At 41.5% G+C, this 20,045-nt stretch overlaps 3 protein-coding genes across 3 annotated transcripts in view; 1 reads left to right on the plus strand and 2 right to left on the minus strand.

Moving 5' to 3' along the window:
• The window catches only part of LOC6619548 (netrin-B), a 65,009-nt gene that overhangs the window by 18,483 nt on the left and 26,481 nt on the right, over window positions 1-20,045 (minus strand). The window lies entirely within an intron of this gene.
• LOC116802024 (putative nuclease HARBI1) lies at window positions 238-1,503 on the plus strand. The gene is made up of 3 exons (XM_032724886.1): window positions 238-402; window positions 457-883; window positions 949-1,503. The coding sequence occupies exons 1-3, from the start codon at window positions 284-286 to the stop codon at window positions 1,408-1,410; spliced, it is 1,008 nt and encodes a 335-aa protein (XP_032580777.1). The 5' UTR covers window positions 238-283; the 3' UTR covers window positions 1,411-1,503.
• LOC116802025 (putative uncharacterized protein DDB_G0288137) lies at window positions 15,727-16,514 on the minus strand. The gene is made up of 2 exons (XM_032724887.1): window positions 16,275-16,514; window positions 15,727-16,215 (listed from the first exon to the last, which is right to left on the minus strand). The coding sequence occupies exons 1-2, from the start codon at window positions 16,443-16,445 to the stop codon at window positions 15,832-15,834; spliced, it is 555 nt and encodes a 184-aa protein (XP_032580778.1). The 5' UTR covers window positions 16,446-16,514; the 3' UTR covers window positions 15,727-15,831.

A 20,045-nucleotide genomic window follows, 5' to 3' on the forward strand; every position in this document is an offset into this window, starting at 1 on the left:
CGATGTGGAGTCAGAGGAGCCTTAAATTGTCACACCGCAGTTTTAACCCAGAAACATAAATATTATTGAGAGCGATTTGCGGTTGGTTGGTGCAGGGGTTCTAAAATAAATTTAAATGTAAAAGGAAATACTAAGGCATTATCCGGTAATCGACATTTTTTTTTCGATTTCGATTTCTTTTAAGCTGCTCCGGTTTTTGTTATCGTTTCTTACTCATCGCTTCTTGCTCCTCCGAAACAGCTGACTTTTTTCTTTACTAAAGAATCTTAAAGCACGTGCAAAAATGGCCTATATAATTCCAATTGCTTGTTTTGAAGCCAGGAGAAATGAGATACCGCTGGACACAAGAAAATACATGCATTTAAAATGCAATACTTGTATGTTCAATATATCTGACCAAAGGTAAGTCACTTTTGAAAATATTGAACATTCCGCATGTGACTTTGGATTTTTCAGCTTTGTCAAATACTATGGGATTGACAAGGCTATGTTTAAAAGCGTTTTGAAGGCAGTCAAGCCATATTTGCACGCATCTCCAATATCACACCCAATCCAATTGGCTACCGTGTTGCGCTACTTGGTTACTGGATGCACTGAGCTTGCAGTGGCCCACGATTATCGTGCTAAAATTGACAACGGCACGCTCGGAAAGATTCTAAATAGTTTTATTCCGGTGCTAGACCGGATCCTCTGTCAGGATGCTATATCCATCCAAATGTCCAAGCATCAAATGCAGACATCATCTATAAACTTCTTGAAAAAATATGAACTGCCAAGAGTAGTTGCCGGTTTGCTTGGAACTCATGTTCAAATTAAGAAGCCTTTAAAGAATTTCTCTGCTTTCCTTAATAAAAAGGGTTATTATAGCTTGAACGTCATGTTGGTGAGTACAATGTCCGACATCTGTTATATGTAAGATAGATATGTAAAAACCTATAATTTCCTCAGGTTTGCAACGACAATATGGAGATCATCGCAAATGATGCCACTTACCCTGGGTCGTGCCGTGATTTAGCTATATGGAAAGTTTCCAGGGCCAGAGAATTACTTTCCGTCACCTTAAACGGACATTTTATTTTGGCGGACTCCAAATACGCGCAAGAGAGCTTCGTTTTAACTCCCTACAAGAGTGCAGAGGTTGGAACATATCAGCATACATTTAATTTAAAGCATGCTCGAGCCAGAATTGTGTTCGAACGGACTATTGGAGCGCTTAAAAGCCGTTTTCTTTGCCTGCAACGATGCTTAAGGTATGAGCCATCGTTTTGTTGCATGATCGTTAATGTATGCTGTGCTTTGCACAACCTACGTCGAACGCCAAATGTGACCATTAATGACGACATTGAATTTGAAGGAGATGATAATGGACAGCGTGATCGCGATGAAATTGCTCAGTCGCTCTCAGTTTAAAGATTAAACATAAACCCTACATGCACGGGTATAAAAAAAGAGAGATTACTGTAGAGTATCCATAAACGTACATATATAATAATAAACATTTCTTCATCACAACTACTTTTTCTCATTAATAGAAATCGAACTGTAAAGCTTTAGTCTTCAGATGATATTATTTATGAAAGAAAACAAGTTATTCTGTAACTTTCAAGGGAGTAACCATATTTTGCCGACATAAAGTGCATACCCCTCATATTGAATGCTCATTATGTGTGGCACACTAAGTGCTTGCGTGGAAGTCGCACTTGTTGCCAAGGGTCAGAGGTCACAGAGTCGTACATATCCTCCTTTTACATATATGCTCGTATGTGTGCCAAAGCAAATTGAATTGATCCGTGGCGCGCTTGTGAGGGAAATCCATTAGCCAAAATGGCGATACATCATCTTTAAAGAGCGCCAGAGCATAAAGAAAAGCAGTCTCACGTTTCCACCGAAGGATTTGGGTTACGTTACGCATACGTCGGGTGTGACAACTTTGTCGTTCGTCGGTGCGTTTGTGTATCTTTCTTGATGCAGCCAGCATGCGGACAAACATGAAATGTATTTAACTTAATTTAGTTCGAGTTACTTAAAAAAGCTTTTAAAAGTAACAGCAAAGCAGTACAAAAAAGACGACAGAGTGAATATATAAAACACGAGCGAGCGAAACCAAAACAAAAACACTCGAAACGGAAAAACAAAAAAACGAAAAAACTTTTTGCTGGCGGGCAGGGCAAAACAACGAAAAAAATTAAAATAACACAAAGTTATGGGGAAAATCGGTGCGGAATATGCGGAAAATCCTGGCTAGTAGTGCTAGAACACGGACTGCTGAACGTTGAAATTAATTAATATGCACATATGCAGATTAAATGATTAACCGTATAACGCACAGTTGAAAAGTTGCTGGTGGATTTTAAGATTTTTCATTTGCCCAGGCCAAAAGCACTCACAATGGAATATCCGGCAGTCCTAATGAGGGACGAACACTAAGCTGGGAAATTCCAAAAGGACTATGACACACTCGCTGTTCCATGCACTGCTAGAAAAGATGGCACGCTGAGTAAGAAATGCTGAATTAATCGAAATATCAAAATAATATATATAAAAGTAGCTACGATAATGGAACGTTTATGTAGTTTGTAAGCAGTTATATACACTTACACCCAAACATCTAAATGTCTCAATGGCCTATACAAAAAAGTGATGAGTTACAGTGAAAAGGATGATGGTATAAGCTTGAAGAAGAGCAACGCATATTTGCGTTTGCCATGCTAAACTATCAGCTAATGAAAACCCAGCGGAAAACTCCATCCATGCCGTTTCCCTGGCTTTCCTGGCCCACCACTCCATTCGAATCTTGGATGTTTGCTTGCCAAACGGAAATACATCAAAATAAATTCAAAGGAGCAGGTAGTGGGCAAAAAATGCTTGGCAAAGCTAACGTCAAAAAGGAATAATGCAAATATGAGCATTTACAATGGAAAGGATGCGTATTTCGTTCGGAAGTGGATGTGAGTGCGAGTGTGTTTGTGGATGCGGATGTTACAGTTGTGATGAGTTGCGGATATGAGAACACCAGTGGCCATTGGTAAATATGCCTAAACAAATATTTGGCACACTTTTCCGCCCATCCTCTAGCCATTTTCCCATTCTCCGCTTTAAAAGCCCAACGCACACAACCCTCTTCAACTCGAAGACCGAAAAAAGGGTTGAAAGGCGGCAGCGAAAATTTCTACCTGATGTCAAAAGTAATTAAATGAAATGCCAACAGCAGAAGGAAGCCGAAGAACAACAACGGGCATAAGATAAACACACTCAGCGAATTTTAGAAATGGAAGTTTCAAAATTTTCGAGTGGCTTAGAATAAGGGAGTTATTTGGAAAATAATTGTTTTAAAATCAAGAGCTAATCCAGCTAGATACTAATCATACACTTGGTGTTTTATAAGGTTTCTAAACATTATCAAACATTTTCCATCAGTGCACTTTCCATATACAAACACATATTGGACTTACCATTGAAAATGGTAGGAAAAGGCTAAACTAAGCTTCTGAGATGAGAGAAAAGTGCATGAAGTGAGGTCCGAATATTCCAAGAAAATGCAAAGTCTTACGGGCAACTTCATCTTTTACAAGGTAGAATCCATTTAATCATTTGACAGGGACTGGGAAAAATGGCCAAGCTGTCAGTGGCAGCATAAATATTTTATGCTGGTATAATTTTGCATTAGTATAATTGACCCTCCTGTGCTAAAAACGTTCATGCCAACAGCAAAAGTCATTTGTTTAAAAGTATACAAAATACACCCTGAATAAAAGTTTGTAAGAATATGAAACTAATAATTAATAGAACAATTGTGCGCATCTATGAACAACTTTTAATGGCACGTGACATATTTTTTTACCAGCAATGCTGACTAGTTCATAAAGCATTGAACCTCCTTCTGGGGGAATCAGACAAATTAGAGGGCTCCCCTTTGCAGTCAAACCCCATCGAATGCTTATTACGACGGTGGGTTCGAGTCATTAAATTACCTGAAAATGCTGGGAGATACCAGCCAAGTGTGGGTGGAGCAAAATTTTGAAGAAAAGTCATGCAAAAGGGCAGAAAGTAGTGGAAACTTTCGACAAACTTGGGCACCCAGCGAAGCCGGTGAAAAGTCAAAAGGGGAAAAGTAGAAAGATGATGTAAAAATGTAATGAGAAAAATTTGTAAACGAAAATGCAAAGAAATAAGCTCGCAATGGGGTGATGTCCCAAGAACAATCAGCGTCAAAGGTTGACGAAGGGTACGAAGGTTGAATAAAACTTCCGGCAATAGTGTGACAATGGCAACATCACTGCCAACATCACCATTTTCCGCCAAGAATTTCCACCATTTTCCTCGCTCTGAGGTGATGACTTTAAGTGCGTACCGTCTCTTTCCCGCCGACTATCTAGCCATCTCCCTCCACCGTTTCCCCAGTAAGTAGCTGTGTAATAAAATTACTTTTTAAGTGCGCCACGCGTACCTGTGATGGGGGTTTTGGGTTTGGGTTTGGTCTTGGGAGCCTGGAGTCTGGGCTTTCTGTATTTTGTGGGGGGAGGTTAGAATTCACAGAACTTGTGCTTCATTTGCTCGCAAACTGACGCCGGGAAATGAGGGAAAACGACCACTTCAATGTCAAAGTCTAAGTCGGAAGTCATTTGAATTATTTAACGAAAAAAGTGCGGAGTGAAAACGAGGTCAGGCGTTAGAAAAACCTAATTTTTCTTCCTTGTCGGTGCGGCATTTGAGTAAGTGCTAAGAAAATCGCCAAAAAAAAAAAGAAAACGGTCAAAGAAAAATACGCCTGCATGCAGCAGTTGCAGCTTTATAGCTTTATGGCTGTGGCCGGAAAAGTGCAATATGCTCTTGCGCCTCCATAAAATATGTTGCAAATTATGAAATATTTGAAACTTTTTAGCCAAGAAATGTGGTAGCCCATGGGGCGCCATTCGACCAAAACGCAGACGTTGCCTTTTGCCCTCCGCCCTCAAATTGTTAAGTATACACAGAGAAAATAACGAATTTAATATGTAAAGAACTCAAAATATTAATTTTTAATTAATTAAGGAAATAAGATATTTTATATATATCTAATATGTATGAAAATAAAAGTTTTACACTGAAGAAAGTAGTTTTTTCTTATGTGCTGCAAAATCAAAATACAAATCGTAAGTAGTACACTTTTTTCTTTTTTTTCATTGCTAAATTGATTTTGCGAGATTTTTTCTCTGCGTGTAGTGCGGGTATCCGGGCTTGCAGACTCGAAGTCTGGCGGCGCCGTTATGGGCATTTAAGTTTTCATAAGTTGTGCAAATAAATTTTAATCGAAAAATGTGCCAAAGCAATAACCAGGAGGCCACCCAAAGGAAGCCGGCAAAAGATGCGACAACTTGCAGGCCCAACTGCTGCAGTAAGTAAAAAACTTAAAGGCTGGCGCAAACAGTCTAGTGAAATGGCAATCAATGATAAAAGTTTCACAGGCTGGAGCAAAAAAGCTGGTGATTTAAGTCGGATCTCGCCAATTTATACACGTAGAGTAGCAAACGAGGTAACCATGGCGTATACGTTATATATATTTATGGCAGGCCTTAACAGCACAAGTTGGTAACTATTATGTTGTTGATTTACGAGAGACCAAACAAATTCTCGGAAGAAATAATTAAGAGCAAGCTTACAAAGTGAATATATTATTATTTTGATGGCAAGATACATCGCATTACATAACTTAATCAGATATTTTTCCAATAGAACGTTATTTCCCCCAACCATAGTCATACAATTTTCCCATCTGCCACAACTGCACTTGCTCCTAGATAATTTGCGACTTGTAATCTGTGAGTTCGCCACCATTCGGTTAAATATTTACATATTCCACTGCCCAGCCCCGGAGTTTCACCTTTTCGGTAATGACATTAGCTGCTGCAGGGCAGGCAATTTGATTAGCACCCTGGCAAAATCATTAGCAAGCCGAAGGAAAACACGCTCCCCGCTCAGTTTAGTACAGTTTCGGTTGAGTTAAGGACACAATACACTCGAAGTCCCGTCGAACAAACAAACAAACAAACTGGCAAACAGGCAAACAATTGGGAGTGGGACTTTGGGTGGGAGTTGGAGAACATGTTAAACATATGCAAACAAGTGAATGGAGCCAGGAATTTGTCGACTCGAGTCGCATTCAGTCGAATTCAGGAAGATGGCAGTAGCTTCTGTCCTGGACCTGTTTGCTTGTTGCTCCTCCATGAGCACAAATAAGCAACAAATTAAATAAGTAACACACTGGCGAAATCACAGAAGGGCGGATGGGACAGCATCTGGGCTGTGAATGTGTATGTGGATCTGAAGCTGAAGCTGAATCTGAATCTGTATATGTAGCCAGGATGGCTAAGAGACCAGGAGACCCAGAAGACCCAAACAGATAAGGCGGCTTAGCAGATAACACGAGACAGTCATTTGTGTTGACGAGCGGACAAGGAGCAGGCTCAGCCAGTTGCAGATGATGATGTGTGTGTTGGAGAAGAATAAAGACTGGCATGGATGGGTGATGGGAATGGGGATGGCCATGGGCATGGGCATGCGAATGGGGGGATGAGGCAGGGGTTCCCCAAGGAGCCACATATGTGCAAACAAACAAACCCCTACCGCCGTAAGCAAATAAATTAATGATTAAATATTAACATTTATTTTAATATTAGGCTAAGAGCCGGAAACATGCTGCCAAAATTCCCAATACGTATTTACAAAATATCAAACAGGAAAATTAAGCATCACAAATTCTTATTCGCAAATGTCTTAGTCTAAAGGGGTAAACTAAATTTATAGACTGATTTTCAATTTTTTATACTGTCAGCAATGTACTGCCAGTTTTTTAGCAGTTTGTTAACTTACTATTTAGTAAAGTTAAATTTTTTTGAGTGCAATTGAAAGTTGGCTGCGAATGAAGGCCTAATTCCGGCGAGAAGAAGGAAGCTTTCTTTTTTTTTTTTTGGCCTTTTTAATAAATTACCCTGGGCGAAGGCGAACTCCGGCTGGCGGGTATGTGGCTAACGAATGGCATCGTGGATGGGCACAAAAAAAACTGGGACTCTCGATTCCAGAATCCGGAATCCAGAATCCAGACTTCAGACTCCTGGTTTCGTGTGCGTGTCATGTAATTAATGCGAGTCAAATGAATGAACAAGCCAACCGAGGCAAAGGCAAACAAATAGACAAATTATTCGAGGGGGAAAAAGTCGGGGAGGTGTCCCGCCGCCATATGTGAATGACATTCCAACGGTGCTGTATATATATGTATATTCTTAAAGCTGATCGGTAATACATATGCACGCCCATAGCTCCGCCGAGCAGAAGGAGACTTAGAGGTCTCGAATGCCGCCGCCTCTGGGGACACTAAGCTGGCATTTCTGCTGGCTCCACTCGCTTGCCAATGCACTGAGCGAATTAATTACCAAGGAAATGTATTTCATTAAAATTAAGACTTATTATTAGAGCTCAGTTTGTATTGCAGGCAAATATATGCAAGCTGTGCCTTACCATTACTTTTATAGACAGTTAGAAAATTGAGTGATTATTGAGAGTAATGTAGCGATGTCATAAATTTCAAAGTCAACTTAAAAAAACACACATAGCTTAATAGCAAGTTCAGCTTGTTTACTTGTGTACATTTGCCCAACGCAATTGTTTCCGTGTGGAATTATTTTTCCGCCCCGTGTCTGTTTTTCCGACCCCTTGGCATCCGGCACGCAAATTTCTTCGCGTTTGTTGCGCGTGCTACGCAAGCTGGCGATAAATTTTAATACCTAGGCACAGGACGAAGGACGCAGGACGCGGGACGCGGGGGCGGCAGTCGCTGGCTGCCAAGGCGCATTTGAAAATTTATTGTTATTATGTGAATTTTATAAACGATGCTGCTATCGCCGGGTTTGTTGCTTTCGCTGCTGCTGCTCCTGCTGCTGCTGTTGTTGCACTTAATTAAATTTTATGTGAGCTTCGCCCAGGACCCAGAAAACGGAAGCCAAAGGAAGCAAAAAAAAAAAAATGTAAAAAAAACAGAACAAGGAGAGCGGGCAACGGGAAAGGAAAAGGATTTTCATAAACAGCAGAGGGTCCAGTGACCCTCAGCTCCAAGTCCCCAATCCCCATGGCCGTCTCCCCTCCGTCTTTTGATAAGCAAACTTTCAGCTAAAGCAGCAGAAAATAATTTGCTTTTCGCCTCATTTTTATTATTTACAATTTACGAGGTGTTTGCCAAAAGGAAGCCCAAGGAGGAAAAGGAACTGTCTGGCAAAAAAAAAGGTGACCAAGTGGACTTAATAGGCTTGTTTGGTCATCAGTTTATTGCAACCAAAGTGAATTTAAATCCATGGAGAAAACGTAAATTGAAAGCTTTTCAAATGAGCCAGGCAAATTTCAATTTTATCAAAATAGCAGGCTTACCATGTAGAAAACCGGCAGTGGGGAAAATCAATTTGTTACCTTAAGCACTTTCACGAAATGAAGCTGTCATTCAATCCGCACAATCAGCAATTATCCACTTTACGATTCGACCAATGAACTTCAACTGATTGTGAGAAGGAGGCGAGCGGATAAGGATTTGGCAGCCCAGAACAGGTTTCAGAGCAATGTCACTTTTATTTTTTCTACCATTGGTTTAATTCAAATTATTCAGAAAATACCTAAGGACATGCCATTGTGGCGCGAACACACAAAACACACAAATTCAGGTCAATTCCTTTGGGTATTCCGACGATACAAAAAATCGCATGAAATTCCAAGCGTTTTACGACTTCACGAAAAGTCATCGCAAAAATGTTATGGAAAAAGGTGCTGGGGAAAGGGAATGGCGTCAATGTTGGCGAAAATGTCAACGAAAATTCCAGCACATTTTTTATTGAACAACTTCGATTGAGCGATGCTGCTGCTGCCGCTGCTGCTCCTCTTCAAAAACCATTCGCCCTATCTTCCGAGCAAGGAGCTAAATAAACTCAATACTGAAATCCTTTTAAAATGGCAGCACTGACGCCAGCAATAAAAAGCGCAAACGACAGCGCAACTCGGTCTTTTTTTTATCCTCGATGTCGAAAGGAAATGTCGTCATTACTGTGCAAGTTCGGATTCGATATAAAACAAAAAAAAAATACACAAAAAAGTAGACAGTCCACAAAAATAAATAGAGGACGCGGAATGCTCGCCATGCTCGACACTTTTACACTTGACAATTTCGCTAACGCAATATGCAAATGTGTTAAGAATCTCACAAATTTGTTAAGCAAATCGAAGAAAAGCCAGCAGGGCGTGTAACAAAACGAAGAAGAAAACAACAAGCCGGCACATTTATCATCTGGGAGGTTGAACGACTGGGCCGATTCATATATATATGGGTACTTTTTGGGGTGGTGATAGTGGTGGGCTGTGAATCACCCCAGTGATTTATTCATGTGGCAGGTAACACCACGTTGGGGTTAATGGCGGCACGAGCAATTGCCGCATTTTGCCGGTTTTATGAGCTGCCAAAGAGCTCGCCAACAGGCCAGGCCAATACTAACTGGAGCATTCAGCCGTTCCCAATACTCCCCCCACCACCAAATCGCCATCCATCTCCCGAACATCAATAAAAGATTTGTTCTTTTTGGGTCTGCCTAAATGGCCTCATAACGAATGCGAAAAATGGAAAATGGAATGCAGTGGCAAGTGAGTGCGCTGAATACCCTTCACCAAAGTGATAAACTTAAGACATTGTTGCTGCAAAATGCCAATAGAGGATATTGTTGAAACAGAGTGCGTTTTTATTGGGAGATGAGTGGATTGGATTGAAAGTTGGCAAAAAAAAAAGCAAACATTGCTGGTTGTTTTTTAAACATTTTACACACGCTTATAGTCTGAATATTAAGTAGATATCATCTAGTGTGGAAATTTCGTTCCATATTCGGCATTTATTGATACCCCTTAAAAGGGTAAAGGCTAGTCATAAATTGTGGAAAATGGCAAAGTCTCGTCTGTAATGGCGTAATCGATTGAATTAAAGAATATGTTTGCAGCTGCAGGAGCTCAACTTGTCCGCCCATCAGTGTTTCTCAAATCTTTATTTGCATTTTCTTTCTTTTTTTTTTGGCTGGAAATTTTCCCCGACACGCACACACACACACACACCCACTTGCACATCGATAAATACACGTGTACAGCTTTGCATTTCACCGTGAACACCTTTGAGGTGGCGCCACCTAGTGAGCGCTAATCTCTTTGAACGCACGAATAAATAAAAATAATTTGGCATCGTTTAAAGCCAAAGCCGCCCAACCACCTCGATTCACCCCACCGATTTTCAGCCCCCCCAACCACTGTTTCTTTTTTTTTTTTTTGAATACTTCAAACAGTTTGCGGCTGCCACCTGTGGGGGGGGAGTTTATTTTTTTGGGGGGGGTTTTCTGGGGGAAGCCCTCATGGTCTGGTCAAAAACTTAACCGTTTTCCGGCTGCCACTCTAGACGCGTCCTAGTTAGTCCCAGTCGCGACTTTGATAAGGATCCCTTTGAAATACCCGGCTGCGAATCGTGGAAGCGGAACCCAACGCGGATTCAAATTTGATTTCGCTACCGCAAGGTAAACAAAAGTTTGCTAAGCCTGCATGCAAATTAAATTTGAATGCTCTTCAATGAGCCACACACCAGGTTACGCTGGCGCCAAGTGGGCGTGGCGGCTTAGTACACTGGGGCTTCTATTGATTTCGAAATATATTCTGTAATGAGCTTAGCAAAATTAGGCATTCCTTATCAAAAAACAAGAATTTAGTTTCAATTCAAAGGAGACACATAAATTCCATATATGTATTTATTTCTTTGAAACGCTTCCATAAACCAAATGCATTTGTTTCAGTGTAAAGGGAAGTGGCCAAGGCTGGAGTTCGTCTCGCTTTCGTTATTTTCGTTATCAATGGCGGTTTGGAATGGGATGGTAAGACAAATGGCGGTTGGCAAGGACGGATGGGTCGCGACTGCATTAAGCAGCGATTATCCTGCCCCTGTTCCGGCCTAACCACTCCACCCACTACCATCCACTTCCCCCGAATCCACTTCTCCTACCCCTCCCATGTTTTGCGATTCGGAAAGTTGCCCCAAGTTTTCACACAGACATGCACGCTCATAAATAACATACAACCGGCGTATTATATATTCATACTCGTACTCGTCTGTTCGTTCGCTTGTTGTGTGAGTGAGCAGCTAGCTGGCTGAAATTTATGCTAATGCTAATACAGCTTCACCACCCATCGCCGCCCATCGCGGTGCTCTGTAATCAAAGAGTGTCTGCCGCTCGCACAATTGCCAAAAAGTAAAACTTGCCATAAATGTCCACGAATGCGGCCAAAGTGCTGGCTAAAAGGGAAAATGCACAACGCAAACTGCACTCATGACAGGTGATAAATGTCAGCGTATCCTGTTGGAAAAACTGTTGAAGTCCGCACAACTTTCGCGTTTCCTTTGTCAACTTTGGTGGCTGCGTTTTCCCCTTGGGTTTTCACACTTTCCACATTTAAATGATACGTAAAATAAAAACGCAAGCCATGGGGTTCTACTTAAAATGTATCTTTTACCTATTAATTTATGGTTACTTTGACTTTGAAGTTTTGGCCATATTTACATAGCTCAATCAATACAACTGACTAATTTAAATTAGTTTAAGGACAAACAATAATACGCTGTAACTTAAAGCCTCAGCTAGTTTGAACTTGGCATACATTCTACAAATAACATCCATTTATGGTTGAAACGCTTTTCGATTGGTCGAGTCGCTTACCAATTTCGTAGTCAAATGGCTTCGGCTCCACTGAATTATGCAACCGCAAAACACCCACTCGGTCACACCTCTTTTTTTAATCGCCAGCTCCAAGCGCCAAACGAGAGCTCCAAGCCAAGTCAATTATTAATGTTAATGTATTCATTACGATGCGCTTCCGTTGCCAATTTCCAGTGGCCAAGTCAATGGTCAATGGTTTTGTGGCTAAAAGACCGCGAAAATCGCGCAGCTATAAATTGCGTCGGCGATTTGTGTGCAATCAATATACATACATACAGACATATATAGAAGATGGATCCTGGAATGCCATTGACTTTAATCGCCGAGGATTGCTGGCTGTGAAATGCTAGTGGTAAGGGACACCCTCTGGCTGAGTGACTGCAAATGATACTTTAATGTGACAGGCGGTTTTCCCAACCGAAGGTCGTCAAGGGGGCGGGGGCGGTTGCGGGAGGGGGTGCCGCCGACAGCGTGCTGATGATTTTTGCACCTTTTTTTTATATATATATATATTCCACTGCGTTTTCCTGCACCATTGCTGTCATAAAATGGAGTCAGCGAGGGGTAGTGAATGAACTATCCCATTCAATTCTCTTGTTCGCTTCTGCCTTTTTCACATTTCCCATGCTTTTTGCAACCATTTTCCCATTTTTTTTTTATATATTTTCTCGCTATTTTCCCTTTTTGCGTTTTAATTCCCCGGGCGCGCTTTCAACGCTTGTCATCGTACCGCTAATGGCGGCTACATGTCAACCACTTATATCACTCGACTGCAGCCTCTGCTAAAGCTTCAGATCCCAGCTTCGGATCCAACTTGGGCTACCGAAGAACCAGCAGCCGCAACTCTTCCTGTTTCCCCAGTGCGAAGCTGCTCGTTTTTCAGCCGCTCATTCATTCGTGACGAACGTCATCGTAACACTGAGAATGATTTTGATAATTGTCAAAAGCTTACGAGAACGTATGCGTTTGATTTTCTTTACGATCTCCATCCATTTAAGTAACATTTGCATTTTATGAGTCTCAGCTAATATGAATTGGATTTACCTCACTCTAACGTTTTCAAATAGTGACCGACCGAAGGATATATCTATCAGATCCTTTTGTCAGTGTATCTACACCATCATCGGTACCCGGCAGGTGGCGCCAGTGTGTGCACCGTGGAACGTGAAGCGTGAAATCGCTTTCCAGGTCTGCCAGTCACCTCCTGTTTCTCCAGCATCCACACCTCCCAGCGAATGCGAATACCAACCAAGCAACCAACCGACGAACCAACCAACCTGTCGTCATAAAAATTTGTGTACAGACACACACACATACACAGGCACACAACAGAAGGAGCAGAACAATGTGTCGAAAGGACGAGGGGGGGCAGGAAACTTGCAAGCAAACGACAGCCGTGAAAAAGTGCACCGCAAACAGCCAAAGGGAATACCCTAACTTCACGCCAATTCGTTGCAGTGCTACTTTACGATCCCAACCGGTTCCAATTGGGATCGGTCTCTTAAGATGCAACAAAGTTTGAAATATGGGTGCCTTGACAGCAGGCTTAAAAAGAGGCATACATCACAACAAGTTAACTAACAAGAACCATAACAATGGAAACATGGCTATTTGCGGAGTGAAAGATTAGTTGTAATTTACTATCGGCCCATTTGTATATTCTCTTCTTACTTTGGAAGAAATAGTGTCAACTCTCGAATTATCCAAGATTTTTCAAAGATTTTTCCAAAATTTGTATCTATATTTTATGAAATAATTTCACATTTGTCATAATTCGCATTTAGTCAACTTAAATCGTGATCGCGGTAAATAGTAACTCAAACCTTTGCCACAGACTTTCAACTTTGATTAGCCATTGAAATAAAGCAATTTACGCCGGCTGTCTGCGTATAAATTTGAACGTATCATCGACTTAATTGAGAATTTCATCAATGACCGAAAATAGAACAACTTCAAATACATATAGTCCAAGTATGCCAGTGGTATCTGCTAAAGCCATTCACAGCTGGCTAAATTTAAATAGTTTTTGGTTTGGTCCGACTTGGCTTGGTTCTTTTGGTGGTGATAAAAATACTCCGAAAAAAAGCCACAAGGCTTCCGGAAAGATTTGTCTAAGTTTCAACAAATCGATGATCGCTTCTTCCAGACATTTATGTGCTGTGTGCATTCTTCTATTAGCTAATGTGCTCTCTGTTTGTTCCATCACGAGATTTTCGCCGGCAGGACCTGTATAAATACAAAAAAAAAAGGAAAATAAAAAGATTCCGGGAGAGAGAGCGTCATAACGATGCTGCCAGGTGATGGGCGACAGGAAGGTAGCTCGGTTTTTATACCCTTTGGAGGAGCACCACGTTGACATTTGGAGGGCAGGTGCGGCAGGTGATTCCTCTGCCAAGACACAGTTTCACTAATGAGTTTCCGTCTGTGCGCTGCGTTTGTCGCCGGGTTCCTATGCACACAGACCACCTCGCCGGTAAATACACGCCCTTTGCCAACCCGCTGCACCACGTCCCTGGCTGGATGATGTTGCCTAAATAGTCGCAGCGATAAAGGATTGGATATAGCGCGAAGATAAACAAATGCAGTCAAAATAATAGCAACGAAGCTGCCTTACCAATGGATGGCATCAACTGGGAATAACTAGACATTGAATTCTATTTGAGTTTCCAAAATGGTATGGATAATATATAGGTCATCATCCCGATAGAAGCTTACTTTAGTTTAATGTATAGTTTATACATTCTATTTGTGTGTTATTCTTTACACCATTTAAAGAAATATTATTTCACTTAAGCATATCAATACAATATTCACTAAATATTGCATTAAATACACTTTATAAGATTGATTTTGATGAACAATGGTTGCTTCAAAGGCGAAAGTTGAGCAGATTTTCTCCGAGTGTACGTATGCAAGGGCCTGCGTCTGAATGGCGATGAAAGAGGCCTGCAAATGAGCTGCAGCGAGACGTCGTTGCACCACCTTCATGAGGCTGCTGCACTGCATCCGTCGGCGGGCAATGCCATTAGCTGGCTTATTAATTGGCCAGACTTTGCGGCGCCGCTTCTGCGCTGACTTTTATTTCCGCCCGGCTGTCAATTGCACAAGTGGAGCGCTTTTCAGCGCCGTTTTCTGCTCTCAGTTTTCCCAGTTCCCCGTTCCACTGTGTTGACTGTTTACTTTGACAATATCAACAAGCAAACAAGCCGACAGTTCAGCAATCCAGCAGTCGGCCAATCCATCAGTGAGTCATTCACGGGCTGACAACTCAAACAACGGCAACATAACAGGGACAAGGTCGTTTCTTGAGTTCCTCCAGTCGCCTGTCGGCGGCGAAATAAGCTAATCGCCCCCTTTTTCTGCCACGCCCCCACCCCTTACTGGAAATTTGTAAGAACGATGGCAACATTGCCAACGACAACATGGTTAAGTATCTTGAACTAATATTTACACTTTACGCAAAAGACGCAACGCAAACAGCAACGCAAACGCAGAATTGACGGACTAACAGATACTGCATACGTGCCCAAAGCCGTTGGCCCAGTAAAATGGTGAGAAACAAGGAGCAGCAACTGAGTCTCCTACTCAAATAAGTTAATCGCTCTGCCAATGCGACAATGGACCAACAATGTGGACCAGCGTTTCAAAAGCAGATGAGGGGGTCACTTCAAAATGTGAAACCGGTTGGGGTCACAAGATAAATCGCCTGCCAGACGAGACCCAAAGTGCGGATAAAATATAAAAAATGTCAACTGTGCAGTGGGAATCAAATTATGTAAACCTCGAATTGATGGACCAGTTCTCCAAGTTAAGATCTGCCAACGGAAGCGGTCCCATATCGAGCCAGTGGTTTTTATGATGCCACTAAATTACCGATTTGCTTTCCAAGTCCTCCGCGTTTTGCGCTGGTGAATGGACCTTAATGCGCATACTCGTTTCATTTGCACCAAAACCCTATTAACTTTAAAGCTAGCCATTCTTTTCGGTTAGTGTATTTAGATATAGAGTATTAAAAAGGCATAGAGTCACCCTATACCTATGAGAGGATTTTGTCGGTATGGCGTCTTGTCATGCACTTGTTTTATGTGGTCTCGAAGAAGTAGTCCTCGGTGTCCTCCTCGGTGTCCTCCTCGGTGTCCTCCTCGGTGTCCTCCTCGGTGTCCTCCTCGGTGTCCTCCTCGGTGTCCTCCTCGATGTCCTCCTCGGTGTCCTCCTCGATGTCCTCCTCGATGTCCTGCTCGGTGTCCTCCTGGTCATCGAGCACGTAGGAAGAAGAATTGGAGAAGTTCAGATCAGAATCTGTCTCATCCGACCTAAGGGTGAAGCATCCGAAGGTCGGCGGAGTGTCCGGTTCGTGTCCGAATGCTCCGACCCCAAAGGACACATTATCGCCAACGAAAAGTTCATAGAAGGCAGTGCCAAGGCGCTGTTGCGTAAAGTTCAGATATGTGCCATGGGTGGATTCCTGGATGGAGGTGGATTAGAGCATAATCAACAGTTTCCACGCCGAAGTCCACATCTTACCATGTCTTTAAGGAAAATCCTTCCATAATTTACAACCACGACGGCTTGGATATCGGACATATTGTCATAGGTTAGTACTACATTGCATTCTCCGCTGTCTCCAAGTAAATGAATACCATTGCCCAGGTAAAAGCGATGGTCAGTTAACACATGTTTTAGATAAAACACCATTTTTGCAGATATTGTCGACCTCACTCAGCTGCGTCAAATTCAAAAAGAATTTCCTCTGTCTTCTTCTTTTTCCACAATGACAAGCAATCAATCGATTGTCGACGATACATTTAAATACCAAAACGGTATATATATTTATTTTACATCAAAAGTTATGGAGTATTGTTACTGCACATCTTATGGATTATGGCCATAACATAACATCACATGTTTAAAGCTCCTGAAATTTTCGTATTTGCATTTCTAACCATAGAGTTTACATTATTAGACCCGTTACTTGTAGAGTAATATGGTACTAGATTCGTTGGAAAATATGTAACACGCAGAAGGATGCCTTTCCGACCATATAAAGTGTATATATTATATTATTGATCAGGATCAATAGCCGAGTCGAGCTGGCCGTGTCCGTCTGTCCGTATAAACGTTTCGACCTTAGTAACTATAAAAGCTAGTAGTTTGAAATTCAGAATACAGATTCTAGAGACAAAGACGCATCGCAAGTTTGTTGACCCATGTTGCCACGCCCACAAACCGCACAAAACCACCACGCCCACACTTTTAAGAAATATGTTCACATTTTTTCATATTGTTATTAGTTATGTAAGTTTCTATCGATTCGCCAAAAATCTTTTTGCCGCGCCCACTCTAACGCGCTAAAACTGCCACGTCCACATTTTTAAAAATTTGTTAGATATTTTTTCATAATTTTATCAGACTTGTAAGTTTCTATCGATTCGCCAAAAATCTTTTCGCCACGCGCACTCTAACGCCCACTTATGAAAAATGCTTAGATTTTTCTTCGTTATATTGATTGTCTTGCGAATTTGTATCTGTATACAAAAACCTATACACACTGTGGCCACGCCCATATTTTCACCTACAAAACGCCCAAAACGGTCACGTTCACACAAATTAAATTTTTTTTTCATATTATATATACAGAGGTGGTCAAAAGTATTTTCACTTTTCACATTTCACTCAAATGCACTTTGTGAAAATAATTTTGACCATGACTGTATATATATATTCTCCAATATCTATGGATATCCCAGAAAAATGATTAAGTTTCACGTTCCCATTCACACTAGGTAAGTAACGGGATTCTGATAGTTGGGGAACTAGACTTTAGCATTCTTTATTGTTAAAAATATAAATAGGGTGACCCGTGTTTGGGAATCGAAATCTGAGAACATTTTACAGCACTAATAGGCGATAGTTGAGCGCTAGAAAGTTATCGAAGCCTATAAAATAGAAAACATGTGATTACAACTCTGAAAGGAAGCTTCCATCCTGGCCTGTTTACCCGGAATTAACGGAATAGGATGCAAGAGATGGCAACGCGGGCGAGGCTAAAATGCTAATTCCAATATCGAATGCAGTAGAACAAAGAAACCCAGTTATTAATAATAATTTATTTCATTAGTGAACAGCTGAGAGGACTATGCGTTGCCACCTGAAAACTTTAAAAATCGAAGCAGACACAAAAACACTATGTTTTGGATGGTCAAGGATAGAGAATTCGTATTATCATTTTCATCGCAGGTAAGTTTTAGAATAGAAGATAACAATGACATTAGATGGCCAAACAATTGGAGATAGCTAACAAACAGCTACGCATTTATTTAAAGCAGAGCGTCGTTTAAGGCGTTTTAAAATCTATCAGAATGCGCTTAGAACTTCTTGCAACATGCCTTAATTTTCTTGGCCCAACTCGATAAGGAAACTTTACCTCTATTTGCATATTGAGCGTTTTTGCGAGTGTACGAAAGCAGGCTGCCGCAGTCATATTTTTAGCTTAACCTGCTCATTTCGACCCTCCGATTTCGCCCCCCAATCCGAGGAAGCCACACGCAAAACTATTTTTAAATGACGCCGGGGCAGATGCAGACAAAACGGCGCAGACACCACCGATTCTCTGGGTGAAGACACGGAGTGGGGGTTACTTCAGAAGCAGCCAGACTTCGTGGAATGGGGCAGCACAGGCCCACCATCTTCGGGCACCTTTTAGCTGGGATCCCAATGACCAAGACCAAAACCAAGTCGATGGGGTTTTGAGCCAAAGATGCGGTCGTTTCATCTCGGTCTTCTCGTCCGCAATTGAAATTGCATTTGCATTTGCATTCCCATTTCAATTTAATTGAATTGCATTGTTTTTGGTGGGGAAATCAGGGGATTGCCATAAAGGTACTCTCTGTGGCACATCGTAAATAATCCATTTAGCTTTATAACCTACGATATCCAGGCTTTGATCTGGCTAGGTAATGCGAAGTTATTAGATGATGAATTCACGCATACAATGTTGATTTGAATGGGCATTGTAATGCTTTTCCTTTACGTTTTCCCAGAACTTCTACTTTAATTGCTTTGGTGTTGTCTTACTAAATTCAACTAAAACGTATCACGGTAAATTAAAAAAACCGGTTACCAAAAACTTCCCATATCACATTTTTGACAAATAATAGTTATCTCAGCCAGTTTCAACTTTTCCGGCTTCATTTGATCAAACACTTTGGGCCCTTTAATTGGCCAATTTAGTTGGCCGACTTTTATTTCCCTCCGTTTTTTTTTTTGTTTACTTTGCCACTCGAAAAACCGCAGAAGGGGAAATTTTAAGGAAAAAGTGGTTAGGGGCCCAACTGGCCAACTTCATCTACAACTCGAAGTCCAAGAGTCTGGCTTTTGTGTAATTTCCAAGAGATAATTGAAAATTAAATGCTTTCGACAGCTGAACATGGCCACGGAGTGCCTGGTCTTCGTGGACTTGAATTTCTGGATGTCTGCTCTCTGGGTTTCGGTTTCCAGCTCCGTTTCCATGCGAATGCATTGTCGAACGAGTTATTTAATTCGTTTTGACGCGGTGTTTTTCCCTTTTCTTTCTACCCATGATACCCAACCCTCTTCATTGTGACACCGATCATTGTTTTTTTCTCCATGGGTTTTTGGGATTGATCGCGTGCGGTTCTATTGGCACCTCGATGGAATTTCGATTCAGTGTGCCCCATGACTCAATTTGCCCAGGGACTATGAGGCACACAGAGGACGGCCAAGATATTCCAGACAACCGATGTACAACGTCCACTGGATGGGCCATGGACAATGGCCAATGGCCAGTGTTCAATGATTGAGAGGATGGACCAATAAAGCGGGGATGTGGGGTCGGTGATGGCAACAAACAAACAAGATTTCACAATCAGCGCTAGACCGAAAAGTGTGTTTGGTTTTAGAGTTAAATGGCAGCAGGGGGGCCAGAAGGCTTGGCCAAAACTGGCCAACAGAGATGCCCGATTAAAATGGTAGTGCTATTTTTTTGTATAGCCACTAGTGATTTGTTTGATCTCAACGTGGATATTGTTGGCAAGCCATCAGTACCTTTTCTGTTGTAATCGTTTTTAAGGTAATTGCCAGCTAAGTGGTCATAATAACCATTTAATAACGATAATCAAGTGGGAAAAATCTTCATGAACAAGCCTGCATTTTATAGGTTATTGAATTACATTGAATTATAAGTAGGAAATCTGCAGACTTTTAATCATTTTGAATTTGTTTCCTCACTTATTGTGAATAGTTTTTAAATTAAATCTCTTCTCTCGCTGCAAGCAA

This window comes from Drosophila sechellia, chromosome X (assembly GCF_004382195.2).
Source record: "Drosophila sechellia strain sech25 chromosome X, ASM438219v1, whole genome shotgun sequence".
Classification (NCBI taxonomy): Eukaryota; Metazoa; Arthropoda; class Insecta; order Diptera; family Drosophilidae; genus Drosophila; species Drosophila sechellia.

What these genes read in the sequence shown, in the direction of transcription:
- LOC116802024 (XM_032724886.1), top strand. Translation starts at nt 284, where the DNA reads ATGGCCTATATAATTCCAATTGCTTGTTTTGAAGCCAGGAGAAATGAG. An exon ending in TTCAATATATCTGACCAAAG is followed by an intron (nt 403 to 456) that starts GTAAGTCACTTT and finishes TGGATTTTTCAG; the next exon opens with CTTTGTCAAATACTATGGGA. An exon ending in ATAGCTTGAACGTCATGTTG is followed by an intron (nt 884 to 948) that starts GTGAGTACAATG and finishes TAATTTCCTCAG; the next exon opens with GTTTGCAACGACAATATGGA.
- LOC116802025 (XM_032724887.1), bottom strand. Translation starts at nt 16,445, where the DNA reads ATGGTGTTTTATCTAAAACATGTGTTAACTGACCATCGCTTTTACCTG. An exon ending in GGATTTTCCTTAAAGACATG is followed by an intron (nt 16,216 to 16,274) that starts GTAAGATGTGGA and finishes ACCTCCATCCAG; the next exon opens with GAATCCACCCATGGCACATA.